Below are 21,211 nucleotides of genomic sequence, written 5' to 3'. Positions count from 1 at the left end.
TCACTACTGGCGTTCGCGAATTTGTAAATATCCCCTCTACGTACGAGCTCACAGCGTATATGTATTATAAATATATATGATCTACTCTATGTCATATTATGTATAAGTTTTTAGTTTGTGAAAACTGTCATTATAGATAGCAGTGCGTGAAGGGTTTAAAGTGTGCGTGAAGTAACAATGTATTTTAAATGGGATTTACTTTTTCGCAGACTTTCAATGGGTTTTTTGGCACACTTTCATATAATGAAATATCCTTAACTTTCGCGTTGTCATGGTGATGACAATATGAGCAATGACTTACAACAAAATTTTTGACAGTTTTGTGGTTTGAAAGTAGTTAGGATTTTTAAATGTCAAAGTTCTAAAAATTGTAGAATAGAAATGAATTCCAGTGACGAAGAGTTACAGTTTTTTTATTTGTTTATCGTAGATAAAATATTGTATGAAACTGTGCGTGAAGTACTTTTTGCGAACTTACGCGATGTAAAACTCGCTCCTTTGTCGCTCGTGCTCTAAAAATCGCGTGCGTTCGCAAAAACCATACTTCACGAACTGCTTCATAAATTACTATTATATTATGTCTGAGAATGTTCACCAAAAGCGTGCAAGGGTATGTTAATCATCACCTTCATAATCAGTTTGTTGCTAGTCCAGTCAGGTTAGACGAATAACAGGCCTAACCTTGCATTAGGAGCTGCCCAAAATTTTAGTTTTCTAATCTTTAGGGGTTAACGTAAATTTAAAATCTCGACTGAATTGCGCTGTTGCGTTAGCCGCCATCTTGATTTTAAACGAGAATCGTTTTTGCTCAATATCTCCGCCATTTTCAACTTTTCGACAAAAAGTATAACAAACAAAATTGTCGAAAATGTGATTTTCTATCATTTCTATTCTTACAATATTTTCGTGCCGTCGATATTTTCCGAGTTATGGCGGAAAATAGTGACAGTTGCATAAGTATTGGATTATCTCGTTTATTATTAGTTTTACGACAAAAATGTCCCTATACAAAAATAGAGAGAATTAAATTCTACACAATTTTAATATCTTTCATTTTTTGCTAAAGTTAATATTTAAGGTAGTACGTATGCGATAATGGCGCGAGCGTAAGACCCGATTGATTTTGTAGCAATTGTTTTTGTTCAATATCTACGCCATTTTCAACTAAAATTGTCCCAAATATGATTTCGTACAATTTCTTTTTAACAATTTTTTTCATGCGGTTGATATTTTCCGAGTTAAGTGGGAAAATAGTAAAAAGTGGTGGAGGGAGCATAATTACTAAATTCAATATTGTTTCTGAGCTGCCCCAAATTTTATAATTATATCCTTTAGGGCAGATCAATAGTAGTGTAAATTTAAAATCTCGACTGAATTCCGCCGTTGCATTAGCCGCCATATTGATTTTAATGGAGAACCGTTGTTGCCTAATATCTCCGCCATTTTCAACTTTTCGACAAAAATGATAGGAACTAAAATTGTTGGAGACGCAATTTCCTACAATTTCTTTTCCACAATTTTTTTATGCGATCAATATTCTCCGAGTTAAGGGGGAAAATAGTGGAAGCGGAGGGGAAGCATAATTATTGGATTGTCTCATTTATTATTAACTTTACGGCATAATTCTACGTAAACAAAATTAAAGAGAATTATATTTTATACAATTTTTTAAACTTCCAATGAAACACCAACCAAACTGAGTACATAAAAGACATAAATAATAACTTATAGGCATTAAGTTCACTTAGTTTTATTAACTAGCGGGTTTGATTGGTTGGATTTGTCTGTCGATAATTAAGTTACATGTCAGCTAACATATTGTAATATTTCAACAATATTTTTTAAATTTTGGACCCTGTTGGGGGAATTTTCCCATTATACCCCCCTCGTAGACACGCCACTGGTTCTCCCGAAAAATTGTAGTAAATCGTAATTGCTACAATTTCAGTCCTTACACTTTTTGTCGAAAAGTTAAAAAAGGCGGAGATATTGAACAAAAACAATTGCTATAAAATCAATCAGGTCTTACGCTCGCGCCTTTACCGCATAGGTACTACCTTAAATATTGATTTTATCAAAAAAATGAAACATATCAAAATTGTACAAAATTGAATTCTCTTCACTTTTGTATAGGTTCAAATTTGTTGTAAAACTAATAATAAACGAGATAATTCAATAAATCAATAATTATGCTTGAACTGTCACTATTTGTTCCCCATAACTTTGAAAATATCGACCGCACGAAAAAAATTATAATAAACAAAATTATAGAAAATCGCATTTTCAACAATTTCAGTTTCTACACTTTTTGTCGAAAAGTTGAAAATGGCGGAGATATTGAACAAAAAACGGTTCTCTTTTAAAATCAAGATGGCGGCTAACGCAACGGTCAAATTCAGTCGAGATTTTAAATTTATACTACTATCGACCCCCCCTAAAGATTAGAAAAATAAAATTTGGGGCAGCTCGTAATGCAAGGTCAAATGCTATCCCGACTGGGCTATGCATCATCTTCGATATGTGGTCGATTTAAAAAAAAAATGCAAACTTCATAAGCCGTGTTGTTGGATGAAATAGGGTACGTTTCTACAAGGCCAAACCAAAGCAGCAATTGATGGAATGGAGACAGTATGGTGCAGTTTTTTGAGATTGTCAAGGAGTAATCGTGATTGATTTTTTTGGATAATGGTAAAAAAATAACGTATTATTCGACGTTGCAGACAACTCGACGAGAACAAATTATGAAGAGAAGACGCGGAAAGTGGTGCACAGGTATTTTGTTTTTGTAGGACAATGCAATGTTTTTGTCTCCCCCATATAAATCGCATGTTGTTATGCAAAAATGTTGTGATTTAGGTTTCGATGGACTCGAAAACGAAGTCTAAGAGGTCGCACATTTTCATCCAACGAAGAGATGATAGAAACTGCGAAAGTCTGGTTTGCAAAGCAAGATATATTTTTTTAAGGTCTAGATTCATTATAATAAATCTATCTAATTAAGACGTGAGTATCTTCTTCTTCTTAGATCAGACGAGACTCGGTAGTCTCTGGCACTTGGTCGTAAGGCCTTTGTACCATACCCTGTTTTTTTCCTTAAACTCTAATAAGGTCTATAATAGGGCAGTCAATTTGGCTCCGAATTCCATTCTACTACATCGATTTGCTTGATATTTTCACAGTAAGTAGGGAATAGCTCATGAAACAAAGTCTACCCTATGCCGATGTGCGATTTTATCTTGGGGGTGGTTCCCACCCCTTCTCGGGAGTGAAAAATGTTTTGGTTAAAATAGCCACGGAAGAGGCTAGAGAATCTAATTTTAAGCAAAAACTGTTCTATAATGATTTTTTGAAAACTCAATACTTGTTGAGTTATTCGTGGTTGAAAATTGGCCATTTTCATTGAAAAATGACACCTTTTCGGACGGATTTTCGTGAATACCTTAAAAACTATGCATCTAACAAAAAAACTATATAAAATATTTCTGTAGTTTATAAAAAAAACAAAGAGATTCGTTCCTTCATATATCTTCTAGTTAAAATAGAAAGAGGTATATGGTAGGTAAGAAGAGTTTGTTTTTTTGCAGCATGCTCAAATCGGTGTATTCAACTTAAAATAACAGAGAAACGGTCTATTTTAGATGTATACTTAGTGTGACCAACTCCAATTCAGTCGAATCCGGGACAATGCTGAAAAAAATACCTAAAATCCGGGACTTTTGAATTAAAATCGGGCCATTTGTTATTTTTTTAAATATAGGACCCTAATATCATCATTTTATTGGTTATTTAACATTTTTATGTTGACAATGATATTTTTGATGGGCTTAATCAAATGATACGCCCAAACACCTTCCCGAGCTGCTGTCTCTAAATCAATGCTCGATGAAGCTGTTGGCTTGAAAAATTGAGTCAATTTTTTTGCTGCTGGACGCGGAGCAGATACCTCTTCGGTGTTTTTCACTTTTGATGTTACTTAGTATATCCGCTCTACCACTGTGGGCGATCGAAAATTCCGATCCACAAGTATCACACTTCATGTCATTGTTAGAGTTACATTTTTTTTCAAAAATAGAAATTCTTCTTCCAATATTTTATTAAAAGTGCAATATCGTTTTCTGTTTTTACTTTCTTGTGTTGGTTCCATATTCATATTAACAATAGTGGAAATGTGAATATATTGAATGTGAATATGAATATATTGGAATGAAAAAGTCAGGTAAAAACAATAATTCCGAGATGGTCACTAATCGATTTTCGGATTCAAACTGATTACTGTACTGACAATAAAATAAATGTTTAGATAAAAAAATCATATTGCAACGCAGCAGATTTGAATTTGGCTCAAAGCATGCAACGGTTTGGAAATTAATCATATTTCGCGAACGAACTCAAGAGGTTTATCTAGAGTGGTTGACAAAACCGAAAAAAAAAGATGCATTAGCAATCATTACATTACATCGTTCGATGCGGCATGCGTGCCTAGGCATGATTCATTGTGACATGAATTATTATTGTTTTTGAATGGTCTTTTCGGAAGACGATAATTAAAACACACAAATAAAAAAAATTACACAGTTTTCGTTTTCTTTCATAGAACTATTAAAATTTATACCACGATTTTTTTTTCGTCTCAACAATTTAATTTGATGTAAATTCTTAGAATAAAAACGAAAATATAGATTTTTACCAAAAAGTTGAAAATTCGGATGGCCCGGAAGCCTTGTCCGGGACGCCGGGACACAACTTCGTAATTCGGGCCATGTCCCGGATTTTTCGGGCTAGTTGGTCACACTATGTATACTGATATTTACAACTTTTATAGTGCTTGACAAGACCTTTAAAATGAGCAATACCAAATGTAGATTACATTCAAACTAAGCGAGATATTCTGCAAAAAAGTTGATGACTAATGTATTTTAAGAAGAAATGAGAAGTATATTTAACCCCTTATCCATCAGAATTTAAATACATCGTTTTCCTTCTACAATACTTTTTATTATAGTGTTATTTATATGTTCAAAAATTTGGACTGGTTTAAAATGAATGGTTTTTGAAAAAATAAGATCAAATATTATAGAGCGCATTCTTAAATTTTCTTAAAACCTTCCTTTTTCTCCATGTAACTCGACAGTGATAAGAGATACGAAAAAAAGATACCACACAAAAATGTAGGGTTTTTCAGATAAAAATTTCCTTTTACTTTTCATTACTGCATCTCTTATCATTTTCAAGTTACATGGAGAAAGAGGAAGATTTTTAAGAAAATTTAAAAACGCTCTCTATAATTTGATTTTTTTTTTCAAAAACCATTCATTTTAAACCCGTCTAACTTTCTGAACATAGTAATAACACTACAGTAAAAGGTATTGTAGAAGGAAAACGATGCATTTACATTTTGGTGGATAGGGGTTAAAATTACTTCTAATTTTTTCTTAAAACACATTAGTTATCAATTTTGTTTGCAGCATATCTTGCTTAGTTTTAATGTAATGGACCTTTAGTATAGCTCATTTTAAAGGTCTTTTCAAGCACTACAAAAGGTATTGATAGCATTATACACCTAAAATGGACTGTTTCTCTGTTATTTCAAGTTGAATACACCAATTTGAGAATGTACCAAAAAACAAATTATTTTCACCTACCATATCCCTTTTTGTATTATAACTAGAAGAGTTATGGAGGCAGGTGTCTCTTTGTTTTTTTTTTATAACTTACAAAAATGTTAAATATAGTTTTTTTAGTTAGATGCATAGTTTTTAAGGTATTCGCAAAAAACGTTCGAAAAGGTATTATGTTTCAATGAAAATGGCCAATTTTCAACTACGAATAACACAAAAAGTATTGAGTTTTCAAAAAAAAAATATAGAACAGTTTTTGCTTAGAATTAGGCTCTGTAGCGAATTCCGTGATAATGTATACCAAAAAATTTTCCACCCTTGAGAAGGGGTTGGAACCACCCCCAAGATAAAAGCACACATCGGCATAGGGTAGACTTTGAATTAGGAGATAAGTAGAGGCTAGGCCCAAAATTTCATTAAAATCCATGCAGTAGGATAGAATTCGGAGGTAATATCCTAGTTCTTGCTCCCATTGAATGGCGTAATAAAAGGAAGTATCCATAGTGCACAAATGTGGTCTAGAGGTAACAAAGTACTCGACTCTAAGAATGTGCCACAAAGTTTTGTGGTATAAATTTTGTGGTACATTCTTAGAGTCGAGTACTTTGTTCTAATAAGTTCTGTGGCCTCAACGAAGATCAACATTTTTCTTATTGGTAGTTTTAGGATCTCTTCTAGTTCAAACCTCAGTTGACCAGTGAATTACTGCCTTACATCACTTGGCACATTGCAATGGCATAGTATGTGTATGGCAGTATCTTCTTCCATTTCTCACTTTCTGCATTATGGTTCATTCACCTTACCTAGTTTGTATAGGTGGTTTATTAAACGGCAACGTCCAGTCACCATGTTAATGACCGTTTTGATATATCGTTTAATGAGGTTCATCAAATTGTTCGAGAGTAGTTTATCAATATTCTTAATTATAAAAATAGAAGCATATGCTTTCCTGACGAGAACAAAATAGTTCGAAATGGTCCATAGAAAGATGGTAATGATCTCTGAATCGAAATTAAATATAATGCCTTTTATCTATTCTTAATTATTTTTTTAGTCTGGATTTGACCTTGAGTGGTTCTCCATTTCTTTTGATGATTCTTTATCAGCCATTTCAGAACCTCGTTTTTCGTAGCATCTTTATTGATGTCACAGAAAGGTTTTGGGCCATCAAGTTTCTCTCGAGCCTATTTTTGCCAACATATTTGCTCGTTCATTCCCGTGCACCCCTTCATGACACTTTATTGTCTTTTGCCAGATTGTTGAGGAGATCTTTGCAGTTTCTCACCAGCTTTGATTTCATGAGTGGATTCTTTAGTGCCAGAATAGTCGCTTGGCTATCTGTGTAAATGTTGATTCTCTTAGCTATAGGGTCTCCATCTATGTTCATCAATGCAGGCCACTAAAGCAAAAACTTCAGCCTGGAACACAGGTGTATGTTGACCTAGGCTGTGAGATTTATTATAGTTACATGTTTCTCCAAAGATTCCTGATACAGTACTAAGAGGTGAGTATATGTTGAATAATAAAACACTTCGACTTTAAAATTTTGTTTGGTCTATAGTAGACTAAGGGCCGGTTGTTCGAACGCTAATCAACAATGATTACTATCAAATATTTAATTACTGTCACAACTGTCAATGTCAATTTTGGTTGGGTTGTTGAAAACATAATTGATTATAATTATGAGATTCGTTAATCAGTTAACATAACAATTATTAACATAATTGATTAACTAATTTCATAATTGTAATCAATAATTATGTTTTCAGCAACCCAATCAAAGTTGACATTGACAAGGGCCGGTTGTTCGAACGCTAATCAACAATGATCACTATCAAATATTTAATAACTGTCACCAACTGTCAATGTCAACTTTGATTGGGTTGCTGAAAACATAATTGATTATAATTATGAGATTAGTTAATCAATTAACATAACAATTATTAACATAATTGATTAACTAATTTCATAATTGTAACCCATAATTATGTTTTCAGCAACCCAAACAAAGTTGACATTGACAGTTGGTGACAGTAATTAAATATTTGATAATGATCATTTTTGATTAGCCTTCGAACAACCGGCCCTACGAATGTTTAAGTAGGCATTCTCGTAAAATTGTTAATTTAAAAAGTATGCTTTTTCTCATGAGGATCTTTCAGTGCGTCAGTTTTTCGATTTCTTTCTAACGCATTAAATTGTATGTGACAGAAAAAAACGCACGTCAGTGATTACATTTCGTCGGTGACATTTATAACATTTATTCTAGTTGTCAATAGATGGAGCTATAATCGGAAAAAAATTATTTACTAATTATATAATATATCTACGAATATAATCTGTACAATTTATAAGACTATACAAATCAAAGAAAATACCATTTTATAAATGAAATAAACTTAACTGATTTGTTTTTATGCCAAATTGCAAATAAAATGTGACAGCTGTCAGATTTAACCAAAATGTCATGTTAGAATAAATGTCATAAATGTGTATTATCACGGACTTACCTTTTTTTCTATCATTTGTGACGCACTGAAAAATGCTCATGAAAAGAAGCATACTAGTATTTATTATGGTATGTCAAAACTTACCGTATATCCGACCGGACTATCAACGGTATTTTGTTCCAACTTCTTCTGACAGGATATGTGATAAAAAGTAAACAATAGATGATGATTATCGGCTAATGCAGCTGGCAGCTTGATTTTGATTTCGTCATAAAAAGCAGGATTTTTACAATGATATGTAACACAAGAATATGCTTCGTTCGTCATCTCGGGACAGCTGGATTTCCCGAATATGCTAAATAAAGCATTCTTTTCTTCTTCTCCTGCCATTAACTGGATGCGAACTGCTAGATTCCTCGCAGAACCGGTTCTGTTTGAGAAGTTAAGATCTTTAGGAGACACGAATAAGAGATTTCTGTACGTGTAGTAAGGGACAAGCAACTCCTTTATCGGAAATTCCAGTAGTTCTTTTATAGGTCTGCTCTTTTCGTCAGGATATGGACGAAGTTTTGCTAATTCCGGTGTTAAAGAGTTTCTAAAATTATAAGTAAATATTGTTAGAATTATTAAAAATATACATTTGCTGTAAAAGTACCGTAATTTAAATTATTGTAACAACTGTACTTAGTGAGGTAAAATCTGGTCAGTATGATTTAAAAACATCTTGTGATAAGTTGAAGATAAAATTTCAAAATTTAAAATTTTTAAATATTGTTTTTCTTTTTAAGTTACACCTTTTGTACAGTTTTTGGCTGTTTAGCCCACTTGATTATCAAGTAACAACTGAAATGTTACGAAACATTAACTAAATAAGTTAAGTATTGTCTTTATATAGGATTAAGCCACAACTGATTGTAATGAAAAAAACTTTGCTGCAGTTCGGCATGCAAGATTAGACCTTTTTTTTCATCTAACCCGACTGTAGTACTAACGACCTAGCCATTCTAGCGGAAGACGAAAGTCTTAGACTATATGCTTAGAAAACTGGAAGAGGAGTACACCAAGTGGGACCTTACGATTAATATACAAACACCAAGTATTTAGTTGCAAGGGAAAAACCAGGGACATACTACAAATTGAAATAGGAACGACAAAATCAACTAAAACCTTGGGAGCCCAAATAACAATCCTCAAAAGCAGGAAGTAGGTACAGTTGAGTCCGCGAGTCTTTACCCGTGCGTCATTAATACCTGGCGAGATAAAACACATACTTTTTATCTAGCATCATTCTCTTCCACGCATGAAACTCATGACAAACCAGCTGCCGTTTGTTATTAAGTAAAAACATATGTTATTTTTATGGACCATCTAGACTCAGTGCATTGAAAAGAGATAGGTACAAAAAAAGACGATTCGGTATGTTTTCATATTTTAAGCACAATTTGTTTGACGTTTCTGCTTTGTTACTTTTATGGCTGTCAGTCAGTTGAATTTTTTGCGGTTTTTGTCGAATTTTTGCGTTTTGAAGTTTCTTTATATTACACAAACAGTTATTTTCACAACTAATTTTATATTGGGCTTTGAAATTTTTAGGTAAATAATTATATTTTGGCAATTAATATTTAAAACATACAAAGCTAACGTCATTCACACAGTAAAGAAATTATTGTGTTTAGATTTCCGTCAAAGTGAATAAAATAACAAAAATAAAATATGTTATTGAATTTTTTTATAAATTGTTTATTTATTTATTAATCAATAATAATAAAAGAATTTATTAAGCTACTTCAAATGTAGCTGTAATTCTGCACAAAAATTTTGAAGCAAAACTTACATTTGACATTCTATATATTTGATAACGTCAAATTTTATAATAAAACCCGTAATCGGAACAGTAGCCACTTTCTGTCAGTTGTTGTTGCGTGAAATAGATTTCCGACTTATTTCGTATGCTTTGAATGATGACGCACGGGTAAAGACTCACGGACTCAACTGTAATAAAGAAATACATTCCAGGATTGGACAGGCAAGATCAGCCACTACACAGTTACACAGATTATTGTAAAGTACTAAAATAGCAAAAACAATAAAAGAAGAGTTTATAAACTAATAATAGAAAATACGGGGCCGAAATCCGGGAAATAAGTCAAATAAACAAATAAAAAATGAAGGCCATGGAAATGAACTATCAGAGACAATATTGCCGGCTCACTAGACTTGATAGGGTGAGGAGAGACATTCGGAGAGAAATGACAATTGATCTAGACATAATAGACACAATTTTAGCCAAAAGAATAAACTGCTATGGACACCTGCAGAAAGTTACTGAAAATACTTACTTAATCTAGAACTCGTCTACCTTTCGGTGTGAGTTAAAATAGATGACCAAAAAATATAGAAAAAATAGACTTTGCCCACTAGAAGAAAACCAAAGTATATTCACTTGAAAGAAATGTAGATTGTCAACACGTACATGCACAGAACGGGTTTGATAGAGACTGCCAAAAAAAAAACTACGCTATAGGCAGAAAAAGCGAAACAGTAAGAAAATTATGCAACTTCACGCCGAGAAACAAGAAAATTAATTAGAAAGAAAAAAAGGAAATACGAACAACAGCAATATGAAGAAATGGAAAAGAATAGACAACAGTCAAATAGTCGAGTATTTTACAAATCAGTGTCAAACGAAAAGAGAGGCTTCAGACCTAGTTGCGTGTCTGTAGCTACTCAGAAAAAAATATGAATTAATAATCAACGAAGAGGAACTGATCTAAACATGGCAAGCATATTTCAACAATTTACTAAACATACATCAAGAGGAAGAACATGGAGAAGTATATATCTTGGGGTGGACCTACCGGTAGAGGACCCAAACATAGACGAAACATTGCAAGCAATTACCAAATTGAAGAACGCAAAATATCCAAACTCCGACAATATACCGGCAGAGTTCCTTAAGTACGGAGGAGAAAGTTTACATAGACAAATACACAAAGTAATAAAACTTATACAGATAAATTCAAATTTAAAGGGAACATACAATTTACATGTAATTCCGCTCCACGCAGTTGGACAACATAAAGTTGTCAAAGAATTATATCATAAAAATCAAATACTCAAGCGGGCTACTGGATTCTGAACTATTTCAGCAGAATCCTCACTGAAAGTCGAATAATGTCGAATGGTACAATGTTGCCCAAATTATCGTTTTTTGAAGGAAATGATTTCTTCAACTAAAAATGCCAATCTATTTTGTATTATAGTAACAGAGATAATAGTGATCTATTATAAATAGTAATATTATCGTAATAATAATTAGTCCATGTGGTGAGACCGCTCCCGTCCGAACAAATTTCCGATTCGGTTTCTTTGTGGATTCCTATTAAAAAATGTCCCCTTTAAACAAATCTGAAGGGTACCGGGCGGAATTTTTGGGCAGAAATTGTTTAAACAATTTTTTTAAACAAATACAAAAGATCACGTTTTTTTGCTCTGGAACATATATTTTTAGGTTTTCTGGGTCATTCTAAACAGGAAAAGCATCTTGCAATTTTTCTTAAAAATTGATGGTTTTCGAGTTATAAGTGATTTAAAATCTGAAAAATACGAAACTAAGCATTTTCGAGGCTTAAAAACTCATATTTAAATTAGTATTTTTGAGGTTGCCAGATACTTAAATTGAAGATTAAACATTCATCTTCAAGATTCTGAAGAGTGATCGCCTCTAACCTTAATTTATATCGTTGTTTTTTAATTGTTAAATATACGTGTTTATCTGATTTTTTGCCAGTGCGGCGAGCTCTGTTTCAAAAATCTCCAATTTTCCTCCGAAAAATATTTTTTCTAGATTCTTTGGGACATTCTAAATAAACTAAGTTCCTTGACATTTTTCTCAAAAGATAATAGTTTTAAAGTAATAAGCGATTTAAAATCCGAAAAATGCCAAAACAACGCATTTTTGGATTTTAAATCGCTTATAACTTTAAAACTGTTAACTTTTGAGAAAAATGTCAAGAAACCTATTTTATTTAGAATGTCCCAAAGAATCTAGAAAAAATATTTTTCGGAGGAAAATTGGAGATTTTTGAAATAGAGCACGCCGCACCGGCAAAAAAATCGGATGGACATGCATATTTAACAATTAAAAACAACGGTTTAAATTAGGGTTAGGCGCAATCACTCTTCAGAATCTTGAAGCTGAATGTTTAATCTTTAAGTATATGGCAACCTCAAAAATACTAATTTAAATATGAGTTTTTAGCCCTCGAAAATGCGTATTTTCGCATTTTTCAGATTTTAACGCCTATAACTCGAAAACTATCAATTTTTGAGAAAATTTACAAGATACCTTTCTTGTTTAGAATGACCCACAAAACTTAAAAATTTGTTTCGGAGCAAAAAAACGTGATCTTTTGTATTTGTTTAAAAAAATTGTTTAAACAATTTCTGCCCAAAAATTGCGCCCGGCACCCTTTAGATTTGTTTAAAGGGGACATTTTTGAATAGGAATCCACAAAGAAACCGAATCAGAAATTTTTCCAGACGGGAGCGGTCTCACCACATGGACTAAATTTATTTTCATAAAAAAATAAAAACAATACAAAATAATAAATAACCATCAACTTCTTTAAAAAATATGAAACATAATATTAAAACTTATTTAAGAAATAACAAATGGGTGCTACTGTAGTATGCGGTCTACCGTGGGATGCGGTGTATAAATCCCATATGTTACAATGCCGACAAAAAAAATCTTTACAAAGTGAATAAAACGGATAAATCATAAGAATTATTATTTTAATTTTACAAATTAATACTTAATTTAAACCTGGATCATGAAGGTTAACATGATGAACAAATTAGAAGCCTTTGAGATGTGGTCGTATCGTAGAATGCTCAGAATATCTTGGGTTCAACGCATTTCAAACAGAGAAGTCTTAAACAGAGTAGGTCAAGGCGAAGGTGATTTAACCAAGATGATAAAAAAGACAAAACTTGAATATCTGGGGCATATAATGAGAGGTAGCAGATACAGGCTGCTGCAGTTAATACTCAATGGAAAGATCGACGGAAAAAGAGGAATTGGTCGGAAGAAATATTCATGACTTCGAAACCTTCGTCAATGGACTGGCTTATCAGCAGATCAATTATTAGATGCCGCACAAGATCGAGAACGATATCGGCAAATTGTTATGGAAGCTACGCACGCCTAAAATTTGGGCACGGTACTTAAAGAAGAAGAATACTTAATAATAATAATTTAATTTGTCGTATTAATTTGCTATTTTATTTCGAAAGAAGCCAAATTTGTGGCTAATTCGCAACTGAACTAGTAAATTGATATGACAAAATATTAATTTGTAAAATTAAAATATTAATTCTTCTGACTTTTGCGTTTTATTCATTTTGTAAATATTGTTTTTGACGGTACTGTATACGTGGGCGGCTATTCACCATAATATTTTCTCAGGAAGGTTTACACCTTTGTAGGTAAAATGTTTATTGATAAGTACTAATAAACATTATACTACCTACTACTATTTAGGAATATACAATAAACTTTATGCGACTTTAGTTTCTTTACCATTATGCAAATAACACCGTACCTACTTTATGCGAATTTAGGTTCTTTACTATTATGCAAATAACACCGTAATATTTTCCCAGGGTATGCGTAAATATCAACCCCTCTTTTCAAATAAAGGCCTGGTAGATTTAAAAAAATTAGTTAAGTCTTGACTATTAACATCACATACAAAAAAAATATATGTAACCTGTCTAAAAGATAAAGCCTAATTATTATGAAGTAAAACTTAATGGTTTTTATTTCAGAGAGAAAAACAGTCAGTGATCCTTGCATATAAGTAAAGAAATAAGTTTATTGTATATTCCTGATTATTTCATTCATAGGAGATTCTGACCAATAGAAAGCTACAGAATAAAAATTAAAGTGATAATTTTTGATAATATCCCGTCGTCAAGTATATTACGTCAGATGCCCTTCGTTGCAAAGAAAAAATACATTCAGTGACATTAATGACAATTAATGTTTTAAAAATTATAAAAATAATGACTTTCAACCGTCAAATATTTATAACAAGTGTTTGGTTAATTGTATTAATTTGTACTTGCATAAATAAATTACAATAAAATTTTGGTTTGAACAGTTTTATTCACGAAATAATCGCAGCAAATTGCACTCGATCTCTAAAATTATTATTGAATTTTTGCCCTCGTGACACTTTGACATAATTTCACTCCCCTTCGGATCGTGAAATTAAAACTGTCAAAGTGCCACTCGGGAAAAATTCGATAATTTTAGAGCTCTTGTGCAATTACTACTGAAAAGATTTATTAGGCACTACGTAGCAATAAACATTTTGTCTTTTTATTGCCTTTCGTTATTGTGTGCAAACTTTTCTGAGAAAATATTAAGGGGTTTTTTAACCGCCCAGGTAGACCGCAAGCTATAACATAATGGCGACGGTAGACCGCATGGTATAGCGGCACCAACAAATGAATAATGATAAAAGACAAATATGGAACAGGGCATACTTTTATTTATTTTCAAAATGAATGGTTTTGGTTTACAATATTCCTTTTCAAATCCTGAAAAAACTTGAAAAATTTAAACGCAGAATGAAAGATTACATTATTACCGACGGCCCAAAGTTCCTTAGAGTAAACAAAAAGTCTCTTTTCTCTTTTTTTCTTCATTCCCGTAAATTATTAAAATAAACATTATAGAAGTTTTCAGGGACTTTTTGCCCTCGGTAACAATGTAATTTTTTATTCTGCGTTAAAATTTTTCAAAAATATTTATTAGTTTTTTTACGATTCGAAAGTAATATGCATTTAAACATTAACCCGAAATTTTATGCACACGCTCTTTATTTTGAAAATGCAGAGACTTTAGAGAGACGTGACAACCCTGTTAAGCGATCAGTGTACGCTCTTCGGCTACTTTCGGCCCGACTCGGGCGAAAAGGAGAGGGCTTCGCAAAAGAAGCATGTTGTTTGCTGCGTGTCAAATAATTTATCGTTGTTGTATTTATGGTGTCGTGTCGAACTTTTAACTGGTCCGCTGTTTTAAATGTAGGTTCGCGGCTCTGTGTATGAGCTCGCTATGTTCCATTTAAATCTGAATCTATCTGTATGGAAAGAAGAGAAAATACCAACAAAATGGCGCGAAAGTGCAATATAGTACGTTCTTTAAAGGTAAAATATTGAAAAACTTCTAAATTTTAAAGAACCGCTTGGATTGACATCTTTGGCATACACATAGCTAACAAGTCAAAGAAAAAAAGTGATGTTGTGCCGATGTGTGCTTTTACCCTAGGGGTGAGTTTCACCCCCTTTTGAGACTGAAAAATATATGTTCCAAATAAGCAAATAAGCAACTTTTGTTCTATAAAGTTTTTTCACCAAGTTAATACTTTTCGAGTTATTTGCGAGTGAATATGTTAATTTTTCTACAAAATAACCACGTTTTCAGACGGTTTTTCGCAAATAACTCAAAAAATAAGTATTTGGTCCAAAAAAAGATCTTATCAAAAATATAGCACGTAAAAAAGTGAAAAACATGGTGTATATATTAGGTCACTATAGCTAGTAGAAGCAGAGTTATAGCTAATGAAAAATAGGTTCATATTCGTCAAATTCCAAATCGAATATTTTAACGTGCCATAACCAAAATACGAAGCACTTTTTTGAGGAAAACTAATTTTAACTTTTTTAAAGTATTTAAAAAAATGCTTACTTTTGTTTTTATAAAAAATTTTTTAGCATCAAAAGTAAACAAGTTACGCTCAAAATAAAGTTGGTCCCTTTTTTTGGTAAGAAATCGGGAAAATCAACCCATAATTAGCATTTCAAATGAACTCAATTGTTACCACTTCACATTTTACTCGCCTATGTATTGATGATATGATCTGTAAGTTTCATCGGTTCAAAGTCCTTATTTTTGAAAGAGCTGTAGTTAAAAGGGCTTGAACGAGTCACTTATCACGAGTGTATGCAAATTTAGAAACACCAAATCTTAACCAATTTTTATCTTACAGAAAAACAAAAAAATACAAAATATTCAGAAAAGTAAAGCCGACTTTTTTTATTGTTAAAGATTTTTGGTATCTCTAACAATTTTTAAGTTATTTTGACAAAAACCATTTTTTCAAAATTAAAATTTTTAAAAATTTTACTTTAAAACCAATTTTTTTCAAAAATAAGCACTTTGAATCGATGAAACTTACAGATCATATAAACACAACATACAGTTGGGTCCGCGAATCTTTACCCGTGCGTCATCATTTAAAGCATACGAAATAAGTCGATGATAAGTCGGAAATTGAAATTTACTAAACGTAACAGCAAGTGACAGTAAGTTATGTGAAAACATAAAAAAAGAACGAGATGTTGGAACAATGAAGTTAAAACAGCAGTGAAGAAAAAGAAAATAGCATGGAAAAAATACATTGAAACCGAGCTGGAAGAAGATAAAGAAGAAAACAAAAGGCTGAGACGATTAGCGAAAAACACCATAAGACAAGCAAAAACAAAGACGTGGGAAGAGTTTGGAGAAGAATTAGAGGAAAACTATGTAACAAACAATAGAAGCTTCTGGACAACAATCAGACATATGAAGAAAGGAAAACATAAAGAAATAACAGCCGTAAGGGATACAACAAACCAAATTCAAACAAATCCAGAACAGATAGCTAAAGTATGGAAAGAATACTATGAAAACAAATTTAGAAATGAAACAATAGATGATAGAAATGAAACATATCAAGATAACGAGAACAAAGAATTAGAGCAAATAAGTAGAGAAGACGTACGGTATCCCGAAATAACCAAAGTACGTGCCTCCTAGCGGCGGGATACGGGCAACAATACATTGGCTTATAGGGCAGTCCTTACAGTAGGGATCCTGGCCTATACAGAAAAATGCAGGCGGGTGTGGGGTAATACTGCACTTTGGTTGCATTGGTGGTGTATTGGCTAAACGTGCAGGGCAGGGTATGGTGCTGATAGAAAAGGCATTCAGGCATCAAATATCCAAAAATCTTTTCAGGCCATAATAATGAAAAGACCTTCTCCAAACGCAGTAAAAACTTATACTGAAATGATGGCATCTCCTGAGGTAAAATGTTCCGGAAGTAAAATGAGCCTCCGTTCGGATCTCCGGGTGAGGACTATCTCAGGGGGAACACCATTGCAGGTTAGAAAAATCAGGATAGGGTCTTGGAATCTTGGTAGTCTTACAGGTAAGAGTCTGGAGTTAGTCGATGCGCTCAAACGAAGAAGAGTTCAAATTGCTTGTATTCAAGAAACTAGGTGGAAAGGACAAAGGGCGAAAGAACTAGGTGAAGGATACAAATTGTGGTATGTAGGGAGTAGTAACACTAGAAATGGAGTTGGTATAATTGCTGATAGTGAAATGAAAGGTAACGTAGTAGAAGTTGTAAGAACGAGTGATAGAATGATGTCAGTGAAATTTGTAATTGATAAAGAGGTATTGAATGTTGTTTGTGTGTATGCTCCCCAAACAGGTCTGGGTGAGAATGAAAGAAGAGCTTTCTATGATCAATTAGGAGACGTACTGAGTGATATTCCAGCAGAGGAGAAAGTTATAATAGGAGGTGATTTCAATGCACATGTGGGCCAAACCAAGACAGGATATGAAACAATACATGGGGGATTAGGCTTTGGAACTAGAAATGAAGCTGGAGATGACATGCTTGAATTAGCAACAGCATTGGATATGGCGATTGTTAACACATTCTTTAAAAAGAGAGAAACTCAACTTATTACCTACAAAAGTGGACAACATCAATCCCAAATAGACTACTTCATGATAAGGAAAGAAGACATACGTGAATGCAAGGACTGCAAGGTAATAGTGAGTGAGACAGTAAGCCAACAACATAAGCTGCTTGTTCTGGACATCGAAGTAAAAAGCGAAACTAAACAAAAATATCGGAGAGGACCACAAAAAATCAAATGGTGGCTGCTGAAAGATGAGAAAGAAGGTCTATTCAGGAGAAGAATAGTAGAAAAAATATGTTGGAACATGAAAGGAAGCCCTAATACAATTTGGAGAAAAATGGCCAGTAGTATTAGAGAGACTGATATTGAAATACTTGGGAAAACGTCAGGAAAAAAGTTTGAGGATAAAGAGACTTGGTGGTGGTCAAACGAAGTACAAGGAAAAATAAAAGAGAAGAGAAAATTATATAAAAAGTGGCAAGAAACCAGATCCGACACAGATCTTCAAAACTATATGGTGGCGAAAAAGGAAGCGAAAGTAGCAGTAGCAAAAGCCAAAGCAGAAGCGTGTTCAAACCTATATGATCAACTTGATACCAGGGAAGGCGAAACGAAGATATATAAAATAGCCAAACAGAGAGCAAGGAAAGCAAAAGATTTTAATCAGATTAGATGTATCCGAGATGAAAATAATAAAATACTAGTTCACGAAAGGGAAGTCAAAAAGAGATGGAGAAAGTACTTTGACAGCTTATTAAATGAAGAATTTGACAGACAGCCTGTAGAGTCAACGGAGACAGTAGCAGCAATGGTCACCAAAATAACCAACGAGGAAGTGGCTCAAGCGCTTCAAAAAATAAAGAAAGGAAAAGCGGTAGGACCAGATGATATTCCTGGGGAAGTATGGAGAGCATTGGGAGAGACAGGAACAAGGTGGCTAGCAGGTCTATTTAATAGAATTATGGAAGTCGGACAAATGCCAGACGAATGGAGAAGCAGTATACTGGTACCTGTTTACAAAAACAAGGGAGATATACAACAATGTACAAACTACAGGGCTATAAAACTGCTTAGCCACACCATGAAAATATGGGAAAGAGTAATTGACAGACGGATACGTGAAGAGACCGAAATATCCGAGAATCAATTTGGCTTTATGCAGGGTAGATCAACAACAGATGCAATTTTCATTATAAGGCAGTTGATGGAAAAATACAGGAGTAAAGAAACAAACGCTCATATGGTATTCATTGATCTTGAGAAAGCATATGATAGAGTTCCTCGAGAGATTCTGTGGTGGGCACTCAATAAGAAAGGAGTCCCTGGTGAATATGTAAAGATTGTGAGGGATATGTATGAGGGAGTAACGACTAGTGTTAGGACAGGTGTGGGAGAGACTGATAAATTTCATGTGAAAGTAGGATTGCACCAAGGCTCTGTGCTTAGTCCGTATTTATTCTCATTAGTTTTGGACCAGATAACAGCGAAACTACAGGGTAACATTCCATGGTGCTTAATGTATGCTGATGATGTCGTGTTAGTAGGAAATAGTGAAAGAGACTTAGAACAAAAACTGGAACAGTGGAGACAAGCTCTGGAGAAAAAAGGTTTAAAACTTAGTAGGACAAAAACAGAGTATTTGGAATGTTCATTTAAAGATGGAGCTACTACAAATAAAATGGTATCTTTGGATGGTGAAATGATTGTGAAAAGCAATAGTTTTAAGTACCTAGGATCGGTATTACAGAGTAATGGAGAAATAGATGGAGATGCATGCAGTAGAATTAGGGCTGGATGGATGAAGTGGAAAGAAGCGAGTGGTGTGTTGTGTGACAGAAAAATTCCAATGAAGCTGAAGGGAAAATTCTATAAAACAGCCATAAGACCGGCTATGATGTACGGAACTGAATGTTGGGCAGTGAAAAAGAAAGAGGAACAACGAATGCATGTGGCGGAAATGAGAATGCTTAGATGGATGAGTGGAGTGACAAAGAAGGATAAAATTAGAAATGAGTATATTAGGGGAAGTCTAGGTGTGGCACCAATTGATGCCAAAATGAGAGAGCATAGGTTAAGATGGTTCGGTCATGTTCAACGTCGAGACGTTAATCACCCAATACGAAGAATAGCTGAAGTGCAGATTCCTGGAAGGAGTAGGAGAGGAAGACCAAAGAAGACCTGGGGGGAGGCGATAAGGCAGGACATGTTGGTAAAGGGGATTAACATTGATATGACCCAAGACAGAATTGTGTGGAGAAATGCAATTAGGGAAGCCGACCCCGCATAGGGATAAGGCAAAGAGAATGATGATGAAGTAGAGAAGACGTACAGAGAGATACAGGAAGTATCAAACGTAAAAATAGGTAAAACTGGAGGGGATGATGACATAGACCCGGAAATGGTCAAGTACATGGGAGAAGAAGGGATAAACTGGTTGTTGAAAATATACAAAGAGGCATGGGAAAAGCAGCAAATCCCAAAAGACTGGCAAAGTAACATTATAGTGTCAATATACAATAAGGGAGAACACGTCAACTGCGAAAATTATAGAGCAATATGTTTATCATCGGTATGTTTTAAAATATACACGAAAATAGTAGAGAAGAGGCTAAGACAAGAGGTAGAAAAAGAACTGGGAGAAGAACAAGCAACGCTTAGACCAGAAAGACAGACAAACGATAACATTTACATCATTAGAAATATAATAGAAAGAAGTATTGATTCGGGGGGAAAGCTCATTCTAGCATTCATAGATCTAAGGGCAGCATTCGACTCTATACAAAAAAAAATTATATGGAAATGCTTGCAGAACATGAAAGTACCAATTACACTGATAAAAATAATTGAAAGTATATACAGAGTAGTAAAAGGACGTGTACAGATAGCAGGAGAAAGATCTGAAGAATTCAATTGGGAAATAGGTATCAAACAAGGAGACAGTCTTAGTCCGCTACTATTCATAATAGTCATGAATGAATTGACTAGAAATACTGGAGAAAGAACGAACCAAATACAGACAACAATAGGATACCAAAGATTACAGCCAATAAAAATAGAAGCCTTACTGTATGCGGATGACATAGTCCTTATAGCAGATTTCGTGACAAAAATGCAAAAACTTATAAACATATGGACAGAAGAAATAGAGAAATTAAAAATGGAAATAAAAATCGAGAAAAGTAAAATAATGGTCATCGGCGAAAAGGAAGAAAATGAAGTAAATATAAAATGCAAAAATACTCAACTGGAAATAGTTACCGCATATGATTATCTTGGAAGTATAATTACCAATGATGGGAAAATAGACCTCGAAATAACAAACAGAACTAAAAAGTCAAACAAACTTTACTACGCACTAGCGCCAGTCCTGAGGAAAAA

At 33.6% G+C, this 21,211-nt stretch overlaps 1 protein-coding gene across 1 annotated transcript in view; it reads right to left on the bottom strand.

The window, feature by feature from the left end:
* LOC114328867 (dedicator of cytokinesis protein 7) overlaps positions 1 to 21,211 on the bottom strand; it is a 139,635-nt gene that overhangs the window by 69,286 nt on the left and 49,138 nt on the right. Inside the window, exon 9 of the mRNA XM_028277835.2 lies at positions 8,213 to 8,663. Within this exon, the coding sequence (XP_028133636.2) occupies positions 8,213 to 8,663 (451 nt within the window). The remainder of the gene's footprint in view (positions 1 to 8,212; positions 8,664 to 21,211) is intronic.

This window comes from Diabrotica virgifera, chromosome 1, assembly GCF_917563875.1.
Source record: "Diabrotica virgifera virgifera chromosome 1, PGI_DIABVI_V3a".
NCBI lineage: Eukaryota > Metazoa > Arthropoda > Insecta > Coleoptera > Chrysomelidae > Diabrotica > Diabrotica virgifera.
Note: the sequence above shows the minus strand (reverse complement) of the source record. Positions and strands in the feature narration are given on the sequence as shown.